Raw genomic sequence first — 26,214 nt, 5'->3', positions numbered from 1 at the left:
AGATGCGACTAAGTTTGCATCAATAGTGAGTCAGCTAGAGCAACACTACGCTTCCGAAGTTCAAGATATAATCATGGCACCAATAACCAAGAATGCATACGAAAGATTAAAGACTGAGCTTATTCGTAGATTTGCAGCATGGTGGACATCGGAACAGTGCCCGACAATCTTCTGCATACACTATGGAGCAGCCATCTGCCACCACACGTAAAGGCGATCGTCGCATTGCAGACAGAGATGTCCCTGGACGCTGTTGCGGAACTGGCTGACTGCATCCAAGCTGCCTTTGTTCCGGATTAACAGGTTAATTCTGCGACAATGTCTGGTAGTGTCGCGTCCGTGGCCCTTCCCGTTTCACGCGCAGATTACGATGCTCTGTCCGCCAAATTGATGCACTGAGCGTACAGATTGGCACACTGTTGTCACAAGAAGATCCTAGTCGCTCTAGAAGACTATCTAGGAGCCGTTCCTCGACTCAGTCTGTATCAGATGCTGGTGCGACCACTTGTTGGTACCACAGAAGATTTGGTGAGCAGGCTAAAAGGTGCACTAGCCCCAGTACCTACCCAAATGCATACAGCAGTTGGACGTAGGCGCCACTGACTGCTCAACTACATCCTGTCGCCTATTCATTACTGACAGGGTGTCAGGCCAGAAGTATTTAATACACACAGGGTCCGACCTTAGTATCCTGCCAAGAACGTCACTGCACTGTTGCAGGCCACCCACTACATTTAGCTTGTCTGCCGCAAATAATTCAGCAATTGCGACGTATGGCACGCAGCATGAAGAATTGGATTTGTGGCTCCACTGTTAATTCACATGGGACTTCACTGTATCATATATGGCCAAAGCAATAATCGGTGCTGATTTATTAGCTCATTGTCAGCTCCTACCAGATGTAGCGAATTCCCGCCTAATAGACAATGTTCCAGACTTACAACCACTGGGTATCATCGTGATGCCAGAACATACAACATCAAAGTTATACAGGTTGCAGACGAGGAGTATCACTCGCTGCTGCATGAGTTCCCGACCTTAACGAGGCATCCAGGCGCGCCACAGCACGATACGGTCCACCACATAAAAACTACAGACGGGTCGCCTGTGTCTTGCTGGCCGAGACGATTGGCTCCAGGATGCCTTGCCATTGCTAAAACGGAACTCGACATTATGTTACGAAAAAGTATCATCCGACCCTCAAGTAGTCCATGGTCACCTGCACTACATTTAGTACCCAAAAAGGGAGGAGTCTGGCGCCCGTGTGGCGATTACAGAGTGCTCAACTCATGGACCATGCCTGATCGCTACCCAGTGCTACTACTAAAAGACTATAGCCATGCACTGCATGGAACCACTGTATTCAGCAAAAGCGTATACCCAGATTCCCGTGGCAACAGAGGACATTCCAAAGACCTCTATTATTACACCATTTGGGTTGTATGAAAGCAAGTTTATGATCTTCGGCCTGAGTAATGCTGCTCAAATCTGGCAGAGGTTCATCGAGTCTATCTTGCATGGGTTGAACTTTTGTTTTGCCCATCTGGACAATGTGTTAGTGTATTCATCATCCAAGGAGCAACATCGCCAGCACCTGAGAGAAGTTTTTGAGCTTTTCGAGAAGTATGGCATGGAGTTAAACACAGCTAAATGTGTGTTTGGCCAACATCAAGTCGATTTCCTGGGTCATCGAATATCTTCATCAGACTCATTACCACTCACTGAGAAGGTTGAAGCCATATTGCAATAACCCAAGCCATCTACAATAAAAGAGCTACGCAGATACATAGGATTGCTCAGTTTTTACTGCCATCATTTACCTTGCACTGCTAAATAACAGGCGCCATTGAACGCAGCACTGGCTTGTCTCAAGGTTAAGAGCAGTTCTCCTGTACAGTGGACCGAAAAGATGAATGCAGCTTTCGAAGTAACCAAAAAGAGCCTAGAACAAGCAGCACTGCTGGCGCACCCCAAGTTCGAAGCTCCACTGGCATTAGTGGTGGATGACAGCCAGTTTGCCATTGGTGCTGCCCTCCAACAATGGGTGGACAATACCTGGCAGCCACTGGTTTATTTCTCGTAGAAGCTGTCACCTGCACAACAAAGATGGAGCACATATGATCAGGAACTTTTAGCCATATATCAAGCAATCAACTACTTTCGACCACAGGTTGAGGCACAAGAGTTTGTGATATACACTGGCCACAAGCCTTTAACATATGCCTTCACGAAAAACAGCAACACTTGCTCTCCACGACAATACAGCCAATAGGAATTTATTAGCCAGTTTAGTACAGACATCCACTACATATCAGGCATCACTACGGTTGCAGGTTCGAATCCTGTCTCGGGCATGGATGTGTGTGATGTTCTTAGGTTAGTCATGTTTGCGTAGTTCTAAGTCTAGGGGACTGATGACCTCAGATGTTAAGTCCCATAGTGCTGAGAGCCATTTGAACCATTTTTGGACCAAGTGCTGAAGGCTGCGCTAATGTGCCATGGGACATCTTGGACGTCTGCACTACCCATAGTCCTGCTGGGTCTACGAGTCACATACAAACCAGATATAGGGGCCTTGGCACCTGAATTGGTTTCTGGTGAGATTCTGCGCCTACCAGGGGAGTTTGTCGACCCAGGCCTACTGTCAGAAATGGACGACCATCCACAGTTCCTTTGCAAGTTAAAGGAACATGTAAGCCAAATCAAACCCACAAAGGCCTCCAGGCATGGTTGTCCAACAACTTTTTTGCATAACAACCTCAAAAGCTGTACACACATTACGTTACATACAGACTACGTCAAGCCACCACTGCAGCCACCGTATACTGGAGTCCATCATGTCCTGTGCAGACACACACACGATGGTCATCATAGTAAATGGCAAACAGGCCACCATGTCTATTAGCAGAGTGAAAATGGTTCAAATGGCTCTGAGCACTATGGGACTTAACTTCTAAGGTCATCAGTCCCTTAGAACTTAGAACTTAGAACTACTTAAACCTAACTAGCCTAAGGACATCACACATATCTATGCCCGAGGCAAGATTCGAACCTGCGACCATAGCGGTCGCGCGGTTCCAGACTGTAGCGCCTAGAACCGCTTGGCCACTCCGGCCAGCAGCAGAGTGAAGCCAGCTTACATTTTCAAGGAGGCATCACCATCCTTATGGTCAAGAGCTCATCGCCTGACAGATGCAACACCTCGACTTCCAGCACCGCCGCCACAACACATCGATGCAGAACCAACATGCACCACCCATTCCGGACGACATGTCCATTTCCCGGCCACGTTCAGAGAAGACGCACCATGCCCCACTTCCACCAAGGCGGCTCCTGTACCGACCGTTACTCACGTCGACTGCTGCGTCCGCACACGTTAGTTCCGTTCGCGCCATCCATAGATACAGTTGTGTCCAGAATTCAGTGACTGCATGGCAACAAATGAATGGCGTAAACCGCCAAGTTTGAATCCGCCGCCTGGAATGCTGAATAGTGTTCTTGCCTACTCTTTGGACTTATAACTTTAGGTTTTATGGTTATTCTGTTCCTTAGTTACTGTATTTGTTGTTTTACAAGTTAGCTATAGCAACTGTGCTTCTTTTGCTGTAATACCAAGTAATAAACCGTTCAAGTATATTTTCAGTGCTTGTTTGAGTATTTATTAAGTACGAGTAGCTCTACACGACGAAAATATACCTGTCACGCTATTACTTGTAATTGTCAGTAATTTTCAAATTAAGCATGTAACACGGAAGCGCGAGCGGATATTCAAAATACGTTGATTGACTGGTAAAAACAAACTACCATTCATTGTCAGAACAAGAAACATAATGAGAACTGACCCATGTGTGAAAGAATTGAAAGGTGGCAGCAGCCACCTATGAAGTATACCAGAAAATTTACAAGTTAGTTATTTTTAGGAAATTTCTTTTCCAGCCAAAACGTCTTCAGATAAGGAAAATATACAGACGAAATATATTCTGGTATTGTGCAGGCATGTACCTGCTGGTATTGTTTCTCCTCGTTTCAGTTACTTTCATGAGCAAAGGAAAGAATTTGCTTTAATGGCAGCAGTTTGTCGCACAATTTAGAACATTCTTCACACAACCAGCACATTTATTTAGCAGTAGAGCGCTCCTTTTTTAAGTACTTTTTGTGACACATGCCATTCTGTAAGTAACTAAAATGTAGTTGACAGGTACTCACTTTAAAAGAACGGTAATACAGCAAAAGTCGTAACTTTTAGCACAAATTAAAATACACTTCACACACCCAGCACATTTATTTAACATTGGGGGAGTTTTCTAAGTACTTCTCATACTACATACTGCTATCTAAATAACGAGTATGAAGTTGGCAGCTTTTCGCTTTCAAAGAAAGAAATGACAGCAATAGTCCCGAAATTCGCTGTGAACGCAGCAGCTAAACATATAAATAACTTCTGCTTTAATTCGCCTGCTGGACTTGCTACCACAGTCACGATGATACCTCGACAACAGGGACATCTACTCATGCCTTCGAGAAATCCAAAGTACACTCCTGGAAATGGAAAAAAGAACACATTGACACCGGTGTGTCAGACCCACCACACTTGCTCCGGACACTGCGAGAGGGCTGTACAAGCAATGATCACACGCACGGCACAGCGGACACACCAGGAACCGCGGTGTTGGCCGTCGAATGGCGCTAGCTGCGCAGCATTTGTGTACCGCCGCCGTCAGTGTCAGCCAGTTTGCCGTGGCATACGGAGCTCCATCGCAGTCTTTAACACTGGTAGCATGCCGCGACAGCGTGGACGTGAACCGTATGTGCAGTTGACGGACTTTGAGCGAGGGCGTATAGTAGGCATGCGGGAGGCCGGGTGGGCGTACCTCCGAATTGCTCAACACGTGGGGCGTGAGGTCTCCACAGTACATCGATGTTGTCGCCAGTGGTCGGCGGAAGGTGCACGTGGCTGTCGACCTGGGACCGGACCGCAGCCACGCACGGATGCACGCCAAGACCGTAGGATCCTACGCAGTGCCGTAGGGGACCGCACCGCCACTTCCCAGCAAATTAGGGACACTGTTGCTCCTGGGGTATCGGCGAGGACCATTCGCAGCCTTCTCCATGAAGCTGGGCTACGGTCCCGCACACCGTTAGGCCGTCTTCCGCTCACGCCCCAACATCGTGCAGCCCGCCTCCAGTGGTGTCGCGACAGGCGTGAATGGAGGGACGAATGGAGACGTGTCGTCTTCAGCGATGAGAGTCGCTTCTGCCTTGGTGCCAATGATGGTTGTATGCGTGTTTGGCGCCGGGCAGGTGAGCGCCACAGTCAGGACTGCATACGATCGAGGCACACAGGGCCAACACCCGGCATCATGGTGTGGGGAGCGATCTCCTACACTGGCCGTACACCACTGGTGATCATCGAGGGGACACTGAATAGTGCACGGTACATCCAAACCGTCATCGAACCTATCGTTCTACCATTCCTAGACCGCCAAGGGAACTTGCTGTTCCAACAGGACAATGCACGTCCGCATGTATCCCGTGCCACCCAACGTGCTCTAGAAGGTGTAAGTCAACTACCCTGGCCAGCAAGATCTCCGGATCTGTCCCCCATTGAGCATGTTCGGGACTGGATGAAGCGTCATCTCACGCGGTCTGCACGTCCAGCACGAACGCTGGTCCAACTGAGGTGCCAGGTGGAAATGGCATGGCAAGCCGTTCCACAGGACTACATCCAGCATCTCTACGATCATCTCCATGGGAGAATAGCAGCCTGCATTGCCGCGAAAGGTGGATATACACTGTACTAGTGCCGACATTGTGCATGCTCTGTTGCCTGTGTCTATGTGCCTGTGGTTCTGACAGTGTGATCATGTGATGTATCTGACCCCAGGAATGTGTCAATAAAGTTTCCCCTTCCTGGGACAATGAATTCACGGTGTTCTTATTTCAATTTCCAGGAGTGTATATCTTTTTGAGGACTGCAACCACAGTACTACAGTCTAAATATACACTGTCGTGACACTACTGCTCATTTTTGTTATACAGTGTGACAGCAGCGCTCCAGGCGGCCTGTAAGTTACATTTCCGAATACGGAACCGGATGAGTAATTTATATTCATTTGTAATTTATATTGTAATTTATATTGCTTTGTTTACATAGTATGTAGTGCCATAAAAATCGTCAATAACTATGAAATGACTAACATTTGTCTTTCGTTAGTTAACTAAGGACCTTGAGACGTATGAAATAGTACTTTGAAGAAAAATTTATTTTCGATTTTCTTGTAAGCTAAAGATATTTAAAGAATAATATTATTTTCTTTTAAGAACGATAAATGGCTAGTAAACAGTAGAATACCAGACTTTTTGCACAAAGATGTCGTATATCTACTCAACAACGTGTAGTTTTCTTCACTGAAAACTTCCATTCAAATCACTGAATATGGAGTGTAGAAAACTTGTATGGAATGCAATATATACATCATATATCGTGCCAAACAAACCATCACAGCTGTATTGGAAGAGAAAATAATACAGATGTGACAATAAAACGTCATAAGTATTAAAACTATTTCCCAACGTACCAGAAGAAACCAATTCTAGTATGAAATGGGCAGTTTCTGTGTCGCAAATGGCAAAAATCAGCACATTCGCTTTAGAAGCAAAAGCAGTTACTTTTACAGAAATATTTGTGCATTGGAAAGTCGAGTAAAATCTAAGAATGTGCAAATCGTTAGACCCCATACAGAATGGTTATGTATTAAGAAATTGCGTGTCATAGCAGACAACAACACAAATATATGTTCTTCATGCATGATATGTGTGTTTATATTCTCTTATTTCAGCGGATTAAGCTGAAATTATAGACATATTCCACAATATTTCTTCACAAATAAGTTGTAGCTCATGGCACTGGATCAGTAAGATTTCGCCCTTTTTACATTTATTTCAGTATCGTTCATGTCTATAGGTAATTTACTAGTGCTCAGAATACAAAAATGTTGTAACTATTTCGTTAATTAAGTAGAAACATAAATAAAATCTTACGGCTGCTTTCTCGACACTAGGGTCGTCCAACTGTGGGTCAGTAACAAGTTTCCAGAGGCAAGTTGTATAGTCACTGTGGTGGTGGAGGGATATAGGTACACTATCTTTTTTTTGTGAAAATGCAGCTCAAGGTATTCTGTTATAGATTCTGTTTTGGTGTTCAAACCAGATTGACACTGGATGTAAGTGTAGCTAAAGGCAACATCACATTCAAATCGTGGTGTATCCACACTAGGCAGAACATCAAAACAACCTCATCAGTGTGCTTAGCCCAGTGCAAAACGGTTAAAGTTACATTACACAAATAAGGCGATATACAGTGTCAGAATTAAAGGATATATCGATTATACAGTTATATTACTATACAAAACAAAATTCATATTTGTGATGGATGGTCTTGGCAAAGTTAGTGTGATGAACAGCTAAATACTGATACAATACTTTTCAAAACGTCGACATTTATTTATTAAAGAAAAAATATACAGAGAACATAGAAAGGAATATTTACAAGGTAAAACACAGGGCTTATTTCTTTTTTTCCATTCTGGTTTTCTTTTCCTTCTAGGTACCAAGTAATGCCAAAAACAAGCGTATTTTCTATTTCAATAGAATATCCCTTGTCTGTATGCCAGTCGTCCCACCGCTGACCTAAATGGAAAGGGAGTTTTCTGTACAATAAATCTCACTAACACACTGAAATAAACCACAGTATAAACGTGGCGAGAAAAAGTCCATAGTATTTCTTCATGAATAAGTTGTAGCTTATCACGCTGAATCAGTAAGATTTGGCTGTTTTTACATTTATTTCAGTATCATTCATGTCTATCGGTAATTTACTAGTTCTCAGATACAAAAATGTAGTAAATATTTTGTTAATTAAGTAGAAACATAATTAAAAACGAAGGTTAATCTTACCGCTGCTTTCTCGCCGCTAGTGTCGCTAGTGTCGTCCAACTGTCAGACAGTAACTATTTTCACAGCAGTGAGTGTTGCGACTGTTTATGTTAGACTTTAACAGTACCTCTCATGAAGTATTTGCCAATAAAGGCATGTGGACGGTGAGCCATAGTGTGATTCCTCTACACAGTTTATTGTTTTAAAAAATATGTTTTTATATATCACGTATTGTTTGTTGTTATACATATTCTGTTTGATTCTACTGGCATGATTAAATAAATAAAAATAATTTAGTGCTTTTGCATCTTCTTAGTCTTTCTTTTGTTATTTTGCTTTATTTTTTCGTGATTTACTGCAAAGTGTTTCGCCACGACTTGGCTTTTTTTGCTTTGAATGTTATTCCATAAGAAATGATTTAGGTTTCACTCTAACTTCACAGAGGCGATGCCTATGCTATGTGTAAATAGCATAGACTGATGATGCGATTTTCAATAAATAACCTTTTTTAAGTGAAAAAGCCTCCCGCCATGAACCATGAACCTTGCCATTGGTGGGGAGGCTTGCGTGCCTCAGCGATACAAATCGTCTTACCATAGGTGCAACAACAACTGAGGAGTATCTGTTGAGAGGCCAGACAAACATGTGGTTCCTGAAGATGGGCAGCAGCATTTTTAGTAGTTGCAGGGGCAACAGTCTGAATGACTGACTGATCTGGCCTTGTAACACTAACCAAAAACAACCTTGCTGTACTGGTACTGCGAAAGTCTGAAAGCAAGGGGAAACACGCCCATAATTTTTCCTGAGGGCATGGATCTTTACAGTATGGTTAATAGATGTTGGCGTCCTCTTGGGTAAAATATTCCAGTGGTATTTGCATCTCTGGTCTGGGACTACTCAGGAGGACGTCGTTATCAGGAGAAAGAAAACTGGCGTTCTGCATATTGGAGTGTGGAATATCAGATCCCTTAATCAGGCAGGGAGGTTAGAAAATTTAAAAAGGGGAATGGACAGCTTAATGTTAGATATAGAGGGAATTAGTGAAGTTCAGTGGCAGGAGAAACAAGACTCGTGGTCAGGTGAATACAGGGTTATAAATACAGAATCAAGTAGGGATAACGCAGGAGTAGGTTTAATAATGAAAAAAAAATAGGATTGCAGGTTAGCTACTACAAACAGCATAGTGCACACATTATTGTAGCCAAGATAGACACAAAGCCCATGCATAACACAGTAGTACAGGTTTGTATGCTAACTAGCTCAACAGATGACGAAAAGATTGATGAAATGTATGATGAGATAAAAGAAATTATTCAGACAGTGAAGGGAGACGAAAATTTAATGGTCATGGGTGACTGGAATTCGATAGTAGGAAAAGGAAGAGAAGGAAACGTGGTAGGTGAATATGGAATGGGGGTAAGAAATGAAAGAGGAAGTCGCTTGGTAGAATTTTACACAGAGCATAGGTTAATCATAGCTAACACTTGGTTCAAGAATCATGAAACAAGGTTGTATACATGGAAGAGGCCTGGAGACACTGGAAGGTTTTCAGATAGACTATATAATGGCAAAACAGAGATTTCGGAACCAGGTTTTACATTGTAAGACATTACCAGGGACAGATGTGGACTCTGACCACAATCTATTGGTTATGAACTGTAGATTAAAACCAAAGAAACTGCAAAAAGGTGGGACTTTAAGGAGATGGGAGCGAGATAAACTGACAGAACCAGAGGTTGTAGAGAGTCTCAAGGAGAGCATTAGCGAACGACTGACAAGAATGGGGGACAGAAATACAGTAGAAGAAGAATGATTAGCTTTGAGAGATGAAATAGTAAAGGCAGTAGAGGATCAAGTAGGTAAAATGACAAGGGCTAGTGGAAATCCTTGGGTAGCAGAAGGAACATTGAATTAATTGATGAAAGGAGAAAAATAAAAATGCAGTAAATGGAGCAGGCAAAAAGGATTACAAATGTCTAAAGGATGAGACCGACAGGAAATGCAAAATGACTAAGAAGGGATGGCTAGAGGACAAAAGTAAGGATGTAGAGGGGTATATCACTAGGGGTAAGATAGATACTGCCTGCAGGAAAGTTAAAGAGATCTTGGGAGAAAAGAGAACCACTTGAATATCAAGAGCTCAGATGGAAACCCAGTTCTAAGCAAAGAAGGAAAAGCAGAAAGGTGGAAGGAGTAGATAGAGGGTCCATTCAAGGGCGATGTACTTGAGGACAATATTATGGAAATGGAAGAGGATGTAGATGAGGACGAAATGGGAGATATGATACCGTGTGAAGAGTTTGACAGAGCACTGAAAGACCTAAGTCAAAACACTTTCCGTGGAAGATAACTTGGAGATAGAGGATACCGGAGGCACATACAGCAATAACTGTATCATTTCATTGTTTTACTACATTTATAATAATTTTGTAAACGCTACTGACATAAGCTTAATATACCATTAACTTGTTATTCTTTTGAGTGTATTAAGTATCTGATCCACTCAGGTGAACAAGTTGATGCACCAGCTGAAGAACCAGCAGTTGACTTCTACAACAGAGATGACAAAAGCTTTATTGCAAAGAGGAACAAATGTAAATGCAGGACCAGATGCCCCATCACCGACATATGGCAACAAATGTATTTAAAACCCTACTACAAATCTGAAGGTTTAATGTTCAGTGTCTAAGAATTTCATACACTCATTCTTTATTGATCCACTGAATCATTTTGTGTACAGAGAGTAGATGATATACCCACCAGGGTAGCTGAGAGCACTACTGCACTGCTTCCTGGAGTCGGATAGGTGCGCCAGCCCTGGATCAAATCTGCCCGGAGGATTAATGACGAGGGTCAGAATGCCAGCCAGGCTGAATGTGGTTTTTAGGTGGTTTTTCACATCCTACTAGGTGAACATTGGCTGGTCCCCACATTCCGCCTGAGGTACATGACTCACAGACATTTGAAACATGTTCGCACTATTCCATGGCTTACACTAGACGCAGACAGCTGGAGTACACTAACTCCGTCGCAGGGCATTTGGGGTGATGGCAGGAAGGGCATCCGGCCACCCTCTGCAACTAACTCCACCAAATCAATAGTAACCATGCCGACCCTGCATTGCTGTAGGAATGAAGCCTCACAAAAATGATGATGATGAGAGTACATGATATGGGACAAATCATTATACTCGTTAAACATTTAAAAAGTACATAACACAAAATTAAATACACCTAGACTTACACAATTGTATAATAATTATAGATTACAGGATATAGTATTAGTATATTCACAAGTTGTTCAAAATTAAGGTCAACAATGCCAAATTAAAATTAAAATTTGTGGATACATTTAAAATTAAATTAAGTACAGATAAGCATTACATAATTTTTACAATAGTTAAGATTTACTAGATAAATATAAGAAGTACATACAAGTAGATCAACTTTTAACAGTTGGTTAGGCCTTATTGAAATTTACATTTTGAAGGTAAATTATAGTATAGAAAGATAAGTGTGCAGATACATTACATAGAAAAATAGCATTCAAAATGTTCATGTAAGTTATAAAAACAGTATTTTAATAATATCGATTTAAGCCTTATTTTAAAATGTGCTGGATTGTGGTTTTTTATGATTAGTGGTAGATGATTATAAAGCTTAATCCACATGCATTTTACCCTATCAGCATATAATTTGGTGGAATGGGGCAACTGTGTCAGCAGGTATTCCCCTCTAGTGTTGTACTGGTGATAGTCCAGATTCTGCTTCAGGTTGCCAATATTTAGCTTGGTAAAAATTAGTATCTCCAATATGTAATGGCATGGAAGTGGAAAAATACCTAGTTTTAGGAATAGTTGTTTAGAATAGTCTCTTTGATTTTGAAATAACTTGATCCAGGGAGCTTTATTTGGGAGCTTAAATATTTTATTGGACTCAGAACTGTGGCCGCAGAATATGAGGCCATATGTTAAGACTGAGTGAAAAAAGAGCAAGGTGCACTGACAATAAGATATTTATACTCATCAGTTCCTTGACTGACAGAAGCATAAAACATCCTTTACTGAGGTTGCAATACATTTGGATTTTTTTCCCTCTGTAGATAGTATCATTGATATGGATGTTAGGATACGCTGTCGTGAACAACACACGGAAGCTCATTGTGAAGAAAGCCAACTACAGGCTATGGACGATGAATGAAGAGCTGTCCCAGAATAATCAACAGCTAAGGCATATAAATTGAAGTAAAAGTTTTAGACACAATAATCAGTTAAAGTATTTCCATATTGAATAATTGCTTTAAGAAACAAATAAAGAATGTAATACTGGAACTCTTTAAGTATCTGGTTTCAGCTCAGCTATTTAAATTATAGGCATATTGTCTGGCAGTGTTATCTAGAGGTTCCGAGTCTCTGAAAGACTTTTAAAAAATTTTGACTTGTGTATGTTCTGTAGATGAGCTACTGCATTGTCATAATTGTTTAGTGTTTTTTATTATTATTATTAAATATAGACCATAGTAGTTTTTGAGCCATTACAATTGTATTGGTTTTTTCTTGCCAAGTAGGTTTTCTGTACAAGTTGTATGTTATAATTTCTCCTAAATAGGATATTCAAATTGCTTCACTATTTTCACCTCTGTTTCTTATTTTACTAGTGTTTCTCACCATCATATTCTTTTCCAGTGATATCTGGGAGCCTGATTTTGTGCTATATTTTTATCTCTGTCTCTGGACTTTATGTTAATAGCAAGTAATGGCGAATAGTCTGTAAATCCCAAGCAATTTAAGTGCTTGATATTTCTTGTTTCAAATTTGTATTTTCTTAAGGTTTTTGTTGTATTATTCACTAAGTGCTACAAATGGCTGAGGAGTAATGGTGATAGACCATCACCCTGTTTTAATCATTAATGGCTCTGATAGTTCTCCTGGACTTGGCTTCATATTTTATGCTTATGAAGATTTATTTTATAATTTTGACTAATTTTGGATTAAATTCTAAATTTGTATGTCCAATATTTCAAGAGATACGGGTGTATTTATAAGATTTACTGAGGCCTTCAAAGGTTATCACTTATTTCAGTCATCTTTTGTAGACATCCATTACTAATTTCAAAATAATGTTGTTGTTAGCTTCTCCAGGGTCTATGAACTCCTTGGGAATCTCTTAGTTTCTTTCCAACTTCATATGTGCAGTGATTGTACAAAACTGACTAAACTTGGTGTGCGATCCAAGAAGGATATCACTCTAGTTATGATCTTTTTTTTTCATTTTGTCACAGATATATAGTAGCCACAGTCCAATGTTCTGGTAGTTCTTTGTTCCAGATGCATTTTTTGCTGGTTCTGTGCATTTTTACACAGTTCTGCAAATGTTTAATATCCTTAACATGCTTTGTTTTTATGCCCTTTAAGCTTCATACTTCATGACTCGCTGATGGCGTTATATTTTTTGGTTGTGTTTTCATTGGTGTTTGAGTTTATTTGTAGTAGTTCTCGGAATCTTCACTGTTTACTTGTTTGTTATATGTGTTTTAATATTTTTAGGTTGATCACAAATCCTATTCATGCTTTATCACACTTACTGTAATTAGTGAGAATTGCTCAACTGACTGGAAAACTTTGAATAAGTTTAAATAACATGAAATCTGTCGGACATTTTTTGAACGTTTGTATTTTTTGGTTCTAATAAAACCCCATGTCATTCCTAGCATGTGTGTCAATTTGTACCTCTCTATCTACATTATGGAATACAAACGTCTCAAAAATGAGATCGACAGGAAGTGCAAAATGGCTAAGCAGGGATGGCTAGAGGACAAATGTAATGATGTAGAGGCTTATCTCACTAGGGGTAAGATAGATACTGCCTACAGGAAAATTAAAGAGACCTTTGGTGATAAGAGAACCACTTGCATGAACATCAAGAGCTAAGATGGAAACCCAATTCTAAGCAAAGAAGGGAAAGCAGAAAGGTGGAAGGAGTATATAGAGGGTTTATACAAGGGCGATGTACTTGAGGACAATATTATGGAAATGGAAGAGGATGTAGATGAAGATAAAATGGGAGATACGATACTGCATGAAGAGTTTGACAGAGCACTGAAAGACCTGAGTCGAAACAAGGCCCCAGGAGTAGACAACATGCCATTAGAACTACTGACGGCCTTGGGAGAGCCAGTCCTGACAAAACTCTACCATCTGGTGAGCAAGATGTACGAGACAGGCGAAATACCCTCAGACTTCAAGAAGACTATAATAATTCCAATCCCAAAGAAAGCAGGTGTTGACAGATGTGAAAATTACCGAACTATCAGTTTAATAAGTCACAGCTGCAAAATACTAACACGAATTCTTTACAGACAAATGGAAAAACTGGTAGAAGCCAACCTCGGGGAAGATCAGTTTGGATTCTGTAGAAATATTGGAACACGTGAGGCAATACTGACCCTACGACTTATCTTAGAAGCCAGATTAAGGAAAGGCAAACCTACGTTCCTAGCATTTGTAGACTTAGAGAAAGCTTTTGACAATGTTGACTGGAATACTCTCTTTCAAATTCTAAAGGTGGCAGGGGTAAAATGCAGGGAGCGAAAGCTATTTACAATTTGTACAGAAAGCAGATGGCAGTTATAAGAGTCGAGGGGCATGAAAGGAAAGCAGTGGTTGGGAAGGGAGTGAGACATGGTTGTAGCCTCTCCCCAATGTTATTCAATCTCTATATTGAGCAAGCAGTGAAGAAAACAAAAGAAAAATTCAGAGTAGGTATTAAAATCCATGGAGAAGAAATAAAAACTTTGAGGTTCGCCAGTGACATTGTAATTCTGTCAGAGACGGCAAAGGACTTGGAAGAGCAGTTGAACAGAATAGATAGTGTCTTGACAGGAGGATATAAGATGAAGATCAACAAAAGCAAATCGAGGATAATGGAATGTAGTCGAATTAAGTCGGATGATGCTGAGGGAATTAGATTAGGAAATGAGACACTTAAAGTAGTAAAGGAATTTTCCTATTTGGGGAGCAAAATAGTTGATGATGGTCGAAGTAAAGAGGATTAAAAATTTAGACTGGCAATGGCAAGGAAAGCATTTCTGAAGAAGAGAAATTTGTTAACATCGAGTATAGATTTAAGTGTCAGGAAGTCGTTTCTGAAAGTATTTGTATGGAGTGTAGCCATGTATGGAAGTGAAACATGGACAATAAATAGTTTGGACAAGAAGAGAATAGAAGCTTTCGAAGTGTGGTGCTACAGAAGAATGTTGAAGATTAGATGGGTAGATCACATAACTAATGAGGAAGTATTGAATAGAATTGGGGAGAAGAGAAGTTTGTGGCACAACTTGATTAGAAGAAGGGATCGGTTGGTAGGACATGTTCTGAGGCATCAGGGGATCACAAACTTAGCATTGGGTGGAGGGTAAAAATCGTAGAGGGAGACCAAGAGATGAATACACTAAGCAGATTCAGAAGGATGTAGGTTGCAGTAGGTACTGGGAGATGAAGAAGCTTGCACAGGATAGAGTAGCATGGAGAGCTGCATCAAACCAGTCTCAGGACTAAAGACCACAACAACAACAACATCTACATTATTCCATGATTTATTCAGTTTTCAAATTTATACTGTCTTTTTGATCACCCGGTACTTTAGAATTACAGAAGAGCACTAATACTCTAAAGCAGAAGTTTTGAGTCATTGAAATGCATGCAGTGATCTGGTAAAAACTAATATGTCCCCCCCCCTCCCTGGGTCTCCTGGACCAATTGCAGTTTTATTTGGTTATAACATTGATTTTGTAAAAATAGGTACCCCTGCCTCTACTAATGATGTTAATTTTGTAGGTATATTCAGATTTTGTGTGGTGTTCATGTATTTGCAAATGTTTCATGTACTAGATGGGCTGTTCTGAGATGTTGCAGATCCTTCCTGAGGGTCATTTTACTGATATCAACCTTCAGCTGGCCTATTCATGACAACTGCAACCAACTACCATTCTATATCTGATCTACATTTTGCTGTGATTCACCATGAAGGGTTCTCATTCACTTGGCAATGAACTCATTATTGCTATCACTCTCCTATTTCCAAAAGTAAAGGAAACTATGCAACTGACTATACTGTTCTGCTCATGATATAATGAAGTTGATTTGAAACACAAACATTCTACCTTTGTAAACCATGAATGTATGTTTGAGATTCATACTAAAACTTTAAAAAATGCGCTGAGTGTGCAGAAGTACCAGACTTTGCTGCAATATTTATTGATATCAGAGGTTTGAAGGCCCTATCTGTGATTTTTCTTTGATTTCACAAAGAGCATCTTCGTATGTGGGGCAAGAAATATGGGCCAAGTTTGTTTAATCCCACCTCTGGCCGTGAGTCATGGCTAATGATTCACTTACATTAAATATACAATGTGCTGTTTGTGTTGAAAGATGTGCCTTTGCAGCAAGATAAGAAAAGGTCCTAAAAATGTTGTAACACACTTGTTATAGCACTTTAGGTACTGTCTTTCTAAGTGGTGTAAAGGATTGTTTCTAAATGCTCATATTAAAGTAATTAAAACTTTGCTGCCAATTTTACAGATGTCATGTTTTTCATAAACTTGGATAATTACTCATTATTCAGATGATGTCATATCATTAAATGCACTGCTGTTGTGACGAACATTTCAAGAGTACAAATAACTCAGATGATCTAAAGGAAGTCTATTATTTTATATAATTCCTTGTCTGACAGATTAATTCATAATCCACTGTATGATTGTAATGTTTTTTGCAAATAAACTTTATATATTCTGTCTGTATATTTTGAGCTGTCCTTCATTTTATTATTATGAAAAATCCTTATCATTGTTTATAGAATCATTGATAGATTAATCCATATTTCACTGTATAATTGTAATGTCTTTATACAAATAGACTTCATGTATTCTGAATTTATATGTTGAGCAATTCATTGTATAATGATTACAAATACTGTATCATTTTGATGCAATCTCTAGAGAATGACTTGTTGCTTACATAACTGAAGGCTCGTAAATTTGGGTGGGTTTGCATTCAGATGAAACTTAGTGATTCATAAATTATCAGCACCTCAAAAGAAATGCTTCCGTAAACTTTCATTGTTATTATTTCTTGAAATAAAACATAGTGATCAGCTGTTGTACCACAGTTACTGGAACCTGTATTTCTTTTTTGATTTTATGTTCATAAGTAATGAACTGCTGTAAAAACACTTAAAGAACACTCATTTTATTTTACTTATCAATTAATTATTTTGCTACATAGAAATTCTTGAAGTTTTTTACTTTCTCTGAATCTTTCTGTCTCTTTGTTTTTGGTCACTTGTGTATGTAAAGCTCCCACGTGTCTTACACTGTTCTGTTCTTTACATACAGAATAGGTTTTGGTCTGAGATGCCCCAAAATGAAATCTAATATGAGAGTGAATGTGCAAAGTATGCACAATTTAGTGTTTTGATAGACTTTTCTGGACAGATTATCAGATATGCCATCAAAACCACATGAGAATTTGGTTTTTGTTTTATAATACTCACCTAGTGGGACTGGATCAAGCAAATGTACCTGGTAAGATGGCGTGTGGTCTGATCGAGGGGGGGGGGGGGGGTCGTTGCTGTACCAATTTGGGTTGTGTGTTGCAGTGATGGTTTTTCAATGCTTCACATGTTTCTTTAGGGTTAAGGATGACACTATCTACATTCTTAATGTAATTGAGTGACATTCGCTGTTTTTCTTAAGTGTCATTGTTAACCGTCCACATGGCTACATTCATTGCAAGAGTAGAATATGAATAGCCAGTTGCAGTTTCTTGCCTTTGCAGAGAACCTTGTTAATTGTTTTACAGTTTGAAATAACCATGAGATAACTTGATTGTACTCCTTCTATTTCTTTCCCATTAACTAGCACACTAGCATTGTCACCAAACTGAATCATGCTCTTACAGAATTTGTTGAGGTGATCAGTCTCAATGTCCAATAGAAATAGAAGAGGTCATTGTGCTGAGCCTTATGGCACTCCATATTTAAAGGCTTCATGGGATGAGTAATATTAAATTGTGGTTACATACTTCAACAATTGCTTTCATCTGCTTACTCCTGATTTTTGCAGTTGTTGAATCTTCCTTTAATTCTCATGATAAATTCCTTGATGTTGTCAGGCGTAAGCAATAGTTTAGCATATCTATGATATCAAAAACGTTAGACAGATGTAAACATATTCCGTTGATGTTCCATGTAGTTTTTGAAGCATTTTACTTAAAAGTTCAAAAATTGCTGTATCAGTTGATCAGCCCTTCATGAAACCATGCTGTGCTATAGATAGTTATCTAAACTTTTCGAGGAAATCTGCTACTTTTCTCCAAAAATCTTTTCTATGATATTTCAGAATATAGATAGTGGAGCATTGGGCCTGAAATTAGCCACTTTGTTCTTTTTAGTTTTCTTGATTTGTCCAGTTTGAAAAGAACCTTTAAAAGGATGAGCTAATGGTGCAGCAATGAGATGTCAACATTTTTTAACTTTGTCAAGTGAACACAGCAATTTGATTGGACTGTTCCCTAGTGCAGATACTATTATTTTATCTACAGTACCATCAAAGATTACGGCAAAAGACAGCATCGAGTGAGTAATAATTTTGGTTAATCCTGCAACGATTTTTTTAAAATTAAAGTTTCTTCATTTGTCGTAGTATCAACTTCTCTTATATCCTCTATTAAAGAATAATAAGCAACCACTTTCTTATCTCGATTGCTGTGTTCCTTGGTCCTAACTTTCCACAATCATGCTTGACTCCTATTATTTCAATAAACTCAGTAATAGCACAGTCTAACATAACAGTCACGACACTTCGCCTCGATTTTGTTGCCTACAGCGCCAGCAGCGCCCCAAGCGGCTGGTAGGTTGAACTGTGAGTTCGGCGCGATCGTGAAAGCGAATAGTGATTGAGTATTTTGATTTATACAATGGTTTATACCATCGGGAGCGTTTGTAGCGCAATAAATTGCAGCAGCAACAGGAGGAAGACACCACAGCTGTCTCTTTTTAGGTTTCCTAAGGATCCTGAGACGTATATACCATCATGTTACTAAACTGTATCGTCAGGATTCACTTGCAAACTGTATGTGTATAAATGATGAATGTATCGTTTTAGGAGCAGAAAATGGCTTGTTAATAGCAGACGAGAAGACCTTATGAAGAAAGACCCAGTTTACCCGAATAATAATGTTAGGTTTTGTCCGCTACATTTCGAAGAAAACCAGTTCATAAACGCAGACAATAACAAACTCGTGTGGAATGCAGTACCCACACTGTTTGACATCCTAAATAAGCCACCTCAACTGACGATGAAGAGGAAACTGCCACAAAGATTCGACAGTCAATCTAAAGCTGTAAAACAGTCGTATGACACAGAAGCAGCCAGTTCAGCTCTCCATGTATCAGTGCCAGATTCGTGCGAATCGTCACCACAGACGTGCTTTGACGATAAAGTGGTTAGATTAAGTGCAGCTGGTCATGTCTTACAAAAGCGTGTGAAGTGTCAGAATGTGCAGATCGAGCGAAACTATTACGGGGCAAGGAAAGTGCCAACAGACAGATTGTTTGAAAATTACTCAAATATTTGGTTTTTCGTGAAATGTAATGTAATCAGCTCATTATAATGTTTTCAGCATATTTCTGCCACTATTTGGCATATAAAGATGAAGGTCGTACTTGTGGCAACAGGCGACAACAGTGAGACACACAGTAGGCCTACAGAACGATAAACGAGCTGTCGATCGCTTTTGCATGTAGAGGTACATGTCTGTGCTTCTTACATGTGAATCTGTGTGTTTATATTCTTTTGATATCAACGTGGTAAGCAGCAATTCTGTCCAATGTCACAAGTGTTTCTTCACGAATGTGTTGTAGCTTGCCACTCTATTCATGGTTTTTGTCCATACTTGCGCTTATTTTAGAATCATTAATAGAAACATATATGCGTTCCGATACTAAACAAACTCTTGAAGGCAAGAAAATAACTCGAATAATTCGGAAATTACGTAGGTAATGGATGGAAACAAACATTATGCTTACAACGCGTCTGACGTTCACCTTACCTGCCGCTTGGAGCGCTAGTGTCGCTCCATCTGTCAAACGGCAACAACTTTTACAGCAGTGAGTGTCGCGACTGTTATGTTAGACTGTGGTAATAGGCACCCTGAAGCACTGACGCGAATCAACCATTTTAGATTTTACTGTGTACCCAAGAATGAGGAAAACTATACTAAACCATAATTGACTCAAACGCGTTTAGTGCACCATGCTTGCGGCAGTCTTCTGTCCACACTCCACGATTTGTCTGTGCACTTATGAGGAATTTTGCTCAACTCTCCAAATTTCACGTTTGCACTCAACGTATATATGTGCTAACCTCCTGTCCCCACGCTGTAAGTCTTTCTGTGCAAATACGATGTGCAGTGTGCACAGTCTTTGTGCATGGAATGTTGTTAGCTCTTTGGTGTAGTAGTGCTATACCAAAGATCTTAGGCGTTCCAAGTAGCGTTTAGCAGTATCTTTCATTTTCTATCTTTCAGTTCCTTGCGTCCGGAGGTGTGGGTCTGTTCTATTTGGGAGAATGGGTAAGTGTTGTGTATGTTTTATTTTTATATTGTTTCACAACGCAAACGTATTTTATATTAATTCTGATGGACGTGGAAAATATTTTCTTGCTTGATTTGAGGGAAACAGATGTAATTGTTCCACTGATTCAACCACGTGGCTGTATTCGTTGGAGTCATGCTTGTTTCTGATTTCGTGTATATAATTTAACATTTTTCGTGCAGGTAAACCTCGCGGTCTTCGTACTGCTCGCAAGCATGTAAATCACAGGCGAGAACAGAGGTGGGCAGATAACGATTATAAGAAAGCTCATCTTGGTACTAGATGGAAGGCTAACCCATTTGGTGGTGCGTCCCACGCGAAAGGAATTGTCTTGGAAAAAGTGTAAGTAGAAGTGATGTTTACTTACCTAAAATAGTTTACCATATATCTTGTTCCCGTAAATGATGACTTGTTCTCACTTTATTGAGAAATAACTACCGTGGATTGGAGAAACTGCTGAATGCACGCGAAGTGTCCGATAAATGAACATGGTGATCTGTAGCTTATTTTCGGTATTTTATGTGAAAAATGCTCATTCATGATATTTGTGCGGTTTATTTTGGTGGATTTTAATCTCAAAATCCATATGAGCATATGTTGTAGGTGCTGGATGGCCCCTGCATCTTGGCATTTGAAGTTGATAAATAGTCTTGTGAGAGAACGTTGAGCACTGTGTAAAACATTTGTCGCACAGAGGGATTATGTTGGCATGCCACAATGTATGCTTAAATTCTGCTCACTATGCTTTGATATGGAATGTAAGGATTGCATGTATGTTAAGTGTATTTAACAAAGAGAGGGTGATTGTGAGAGAAAAGGAAAGTTTGTAGTTAAGTGACAACAGCTAGTAAATGTTTTGCAGCTCAAACTAGCATTTTGATTGACTTGAGCAGCAGGTCATTGCATTGCTGGCTACTTTCCTCTCCCCTATGTGTAGTGCTTTCCTTGCAAGACTGGAGATTTCTGTAAGACATGCAACATAAATAAGCTCAGTGAGGCTGATAGTGTGGTTGCATGATGCAAAACTGCCTACCATTCTACTCTTAAATGTCAGTTATTTAATTTTAAGTACAGGATCCATTATTGGAAACACGCTGAATGTCTCCACCAAAACCCATGACTTCAGGGATTGTCCAGCATCAGCCTCTAGTTCCAAAATGTTTTCTCATTGTGTGTTGGGTAGAAATATTTGATATTTATTGTCTTGAATTAGTTTCTTATTGATTTGATATGTCAGTGAACTTTCATATGGCAGTAATTAAGTTTTCCAGCTCACCAACGTTTTCATGCTACATGGGATAAGATCCCAAATACAGATTATTGATGGATTTTGAAATTATTTCCTCTAACATGAACCATTCAGACTGGCACCCTGTTGGTATATTAAGATAGTGGGAGTAGATTACTTGGACAGGGCATTATTGGCTGATTTCAGATTGCACCAATCTCAGCAAGTAAACGTATTTCTGCATTTAATTTGTTGGAAAACTACACTCACAGAGTGTACTGAGTTTTCTGTTGTGTGCTGTTATTGGTAACACTTGTCTTGGCGAATGAAGGCAAATGAACATTAATCATGAATCAATTGGATATGGGTAGCTGATCATATTGCTTATTCATAATTTACCGTGATAAGCAAGTTAATTTAGTCGGTAGTTTGTCTCATTCACAGCAATTTACGCAGAACTATCGGGTCTCAACCAAACTACAGCCCTTCAAATTGTGACCTAACTCGTTAGAAAAAAATTCAGGTATTTGTGGTAACCAAGATTATAAGATAGTGATTCTCATTGGTTACTATACGATAACATCTGAGAACAATAACAAACTGCCTGGAGCAGAACACAACAGACAAGTTGAGGTACACCTCAAATGTTCTTGGGCTAATTTGTCATTAAGTAAGATTTAAATTAACAACACACATTTTTACAATGAACTTGTCCCGCTTGTTCAGTTGCATTAAACAAATTTGGCAGTGACTATTGGTGGAAGTCATTAAACTTCCTTTGATTTTGTAACTTTGGTTAAGTTTCTTAGGCAAATGGTATTTACTAATGTGCGTACAGTAATTTTTATGCCAATTAAATCAGGCATGTGATTTACCTGTTTACCATATGGTGATTTACTAGTATTCAGTGCTTGATTTCCCAGTAAGGCTTTAAAACTTTTTAATGATTGCTCTCATTATCCTCACTAATAGACTGTTCACTATAATTCAAGTCAACAAGACTAAATATGACAGGTCTAATTATTACTGACACAGAAACATAACCAATAGACAACACGTCAGCTGGCTCCGCTTAAATGTTCAATTTACCATACTCAACCATCTGTCGTCTGTCTTCCACAGGCACCACTTGTGATGCACGACTCATTTTGTAACTTAGTCGAATATCGGAAAGTACTGTGCACCAGAGACTTCAATAAATGTATGTTAGCTGTTCCAGCAATATGTTGGAACTCGAGATGTTGCATCTTGCCTTGTGGGAATTGCAAACTTGCTATCCTTCAAATTTTTCTGTTTTTGCAAATTTTTATGGAAATATTTTTTTTTTATAGTGGTGTGGAAGCTAAGCAGCCCAACTCTGCCATTCGAAAGTGTGTAAGAGTACAACTTATTAAGAATGGAAAGAAGATTACAGCATTTGTTCCTCGAGATGGTTGCTTGAACTACATTGAGGAGAACGATGAAGTGTTGGTAGCTGGTTTTGGCCGTAAAGGTCATGCTGTTGGTGACATTCCTGGTAAGTTGGAGTTAACCATTTGTTGGTCTTAATTCTTGTGGCTGAAATGTCTGAAACTTTTCACTTAACTGTAAGGGGCAGTTAGATGAGACAGATGGGAAAGAATTAACTGTTTAATTTAAAAATAATTACAATAACTTAATTTTTCCCACTCTGTGGGCCCCCACACATTTTGCCAAGGTTGTTTAGAGTTCCCTACAGAAGTTTGCTGGTAAACCCTTGCACATCCTCCATATAAATCTGATATCTCCCCTTGCGATATCCATATTTTTGGAGCTGTTTCGGAAGATATGTGCCCTTCGATTTGCATCGGACAAAAAGGTGCACACCAGGGTGCAGTCATGAGTCAGTGGGCAACTGCAAACATTCTCTATGAAGTCGGCGACCGTCTTGTCACAGTGGGATAAATGTGTTAACAGTTAAGGTGATCACTTTTGAAAGTATGAACAGTTTAAAAAGTCAAGTCCGCATTAGGTATTTTGTGTATTGTAAATTTATTAAAAGTACATAACTTGCATTCTGTCAATGTACTAATTCTGTAAATATTAGCAGTTCCAGTTTACTGTAATGTATTCGGCTATTTTGACAATATCCTGACAAATGATCAGAGTAGTGAATATTCTATTCAGATGTTTTATAATAAACATTTTGGAATGTTCCCCACCCACAAGAATCATCTCACTTGTGGGTCTAAATGAAAACTGAATCTACAGGAAATTTGTTAGGTGCAAATTCTCATGTTGATTTCCTTCATTTTTATTCAAAAATTACTGCGTAGCTTTGAATAGACCACTTGGCTCTGCTGATAAAAATAAAGCTGGCATGGTGGTACACTTTAATTAGTGTATTTCTGTATTTACTTAATTTTGTCATAAATTTAAAAATGATGTATGTTTTCTTTTTATTAATTTTGTCATCAATTTAAAAATGATGTATGTTTTCTTTTATTACAGGTGTTCGATTCAAGGTTGTGAAAGTTGCCAACGTGTCACTTCTGGCCTTATATAAAGAAAAGAAAGAAAGACCTAGATCATAGATTGTAATGTTATCCAATAAAATGAATTTCTAAAACGTTTATGGTTTCATCCAGAATATTAATGTAGTTATGTCCTATCTTTCCCTCCATTTCAATTGTTTTGTTTGAGAAATATCTGTCCACATTTAGAGGGATATCCTACATTCATTATTTCAGTGCTGGCTCCAGTGCTCAATATAAAAATTTCCTGAATTTGTGCTGTCATAAGTGATTTTGGAATGGCAGCCGAATGGAATTTTTTTGCTACTAGTCACGGGAAATCACCTTGTGATGGGATTGGAGGTACAACAAAGCGGTTAGCAGCAAGAGCAAGCTTGCAACGGCTACTTAATGGACAAATTCTTACTCCACTAGATATGTTTCACTTCTGCTCTGAAAACATTAATGGGATTAAATTTGTTTTCGTCAGTAACGATGAAATTGAAAAAAATATTGTCACAAGAAGAGAGTTTTAAACATGGACAAACTGTAGCAGGCACTAGAGAAAATCATCACTTTTTACCTATTGATGAAACAACAATTCAGGTCAGCAGAGTTTCAAATCATTGTTCATCTTTTCTAGCTAAAATGGGTCACAGTAATGAAAGGCATATTAATGTCTGCTCTCCAACCAGGACAATATGTTGCATGCAGCTACGAAAACGTGTGGTGGACTGGGAATATCTGTGAGACCTCCACAGAGCAAAGGGATGTAGTAATAAACTTTATGCACCCACATGGTCCAGCAAATTCATTTTATTGGCCACCAAGAAGTGACAAGTGCTGGGTTCCGGAACACCACATTATTGCAGTTATTCCAGCTCCATCAGTAAATTTGTCTGGCCGGCAATACATCATTCCTCTTGATATTCATCAGAAAATTAATGTAGCATATTAAAAATTGAAATAGGTTAGAGGAAACAATCTAAGGAACCCAAGAGTGCCTTCTAATTTTACAGAGGGCACTTAAATAATTTTACTATCAGGCTTGGGAACCTGTGTAAAGAAACCCTTATCAGGCTTGGGATCCTGTGGTAAAGAAACCCACCCGTGGCTGTTGTTGCTAAGCTATAGGGTGTGGTCCCTATGGCAATGGGAGTGCTGGTTTTCTCAGGTGAAATGAAACTAGCAGTGGTTAAGCCACCATGGACCATAGCAACTCATTTATACACTCCTTTTCCATCAGTAAGCTGGTGTTGTTAATTAAACAGGCAACTAATAATTAGATGATTATGAAAATAAATTTTACGATTTACATTCATTCTTAATAAGTGTGTGGGTGTGTGTTTAGGGGGGGGGGGGGGGTGACAATTAAGAAATAACGTTGTTTCTATTTTTATTCTTTTGCTATTTGGACTTAAGCTAGGTCCTATTCATCAGGACTTCTTATTTCACTTATCCCAGACATTAATAAACATGTATAAGGCAAAATAAAAGATTTCAGGTATAATTTGAGTGCCAGAAAAAGTGTTCAAACTTCCAGTGCGCCTCTTTGATGATGCTACTTTTTAGGGCCTTATATGCTTGCATTGCAAAACCAAAGGGTCATTCCATGCCAAACTGAGCCTGAGGCTTAGTTTTTGGAAAAACGCCAAATTTAACAATGTTATAGTTTTTAGAATCTACAAAAGTTGAATTTTACTGTCCTGAAAAAATTATAAAAATTACATAATTATCTGAGGAAATATAGTTAAACAAAGTTGGCGATTCTACAGATGAGGATGGAAAACAAAAGTTTGCTTTTTGTGTTGGCAGGTGTTTAAATTTGGCTTGCAGCGATTGTTGATGTTTTAATTGTTAAATTTCAAGAGCAGAATCTTATCTTTCTGACAAACTTCAGTTTTTAAAGAAAGGTAAGTTATTAAGT

The 26,214-nt window shown here is 39.3% G+C and overlaps 1 protein-coding gene across 5 annotated transcripts in view; it reads left to right on the top strand.

Moving 5' to 3' along the window:
- LOC126480879 (40S ribosomal protein S23) overlaps positions 1-24,407 on the top strand; it is a 55,978-nt gene extending 31,571 nt beyond the window's left edge. For 3 of the 5 annotated variants that reach the window (XM_050104265.1, XM_050104270.1, XM_050104269.1), the window contains exons 3-4: positions 23,148-23,332; positions 24,286-24,407. In XM_050104265.1, the coding sequence (XP_049960222.1) occupies positions 23,148-23,332; positions 24,286-24,368 (268 nt within the window). In that variant the 3' untranslated portion in view covers positions 24,369-24,407. Of the gene's footprint in view, positions 1-20,537; positions 20,567-20,770; positions 20,931-23,147; positions 23,333-24,285 lie in introns of all 5 variants that reach the window. The other 2 variants (XM_050104268.1, XM_050104266.1) reach the window with 1 other exon arrangement.
- Positions 24,408-26,214: the final 1,807 nt, after the last annotated feature.

Source organism: Schistocerca serialis, chromosome 5 (genome assembly GCF_023864345.2).
Source record: "Schistocerca serialis cubense isolate TAMUIC-IGC-003099 chromosome 5, iqSchSeri2.2, whole genome shotgun sequence".
NCBI classification, from domain to species: Eukaryota; Metazoa; Arthropoda; class Insecta; order Orthoptera; family Acrididae; genus Schistocerca; species Schistocerca serialis.
The sequence above is the reverse complement of the archived record's forward strand: the minus strand, read 5'-3'. Positions and strand labels throughout refer to the sequence as shown.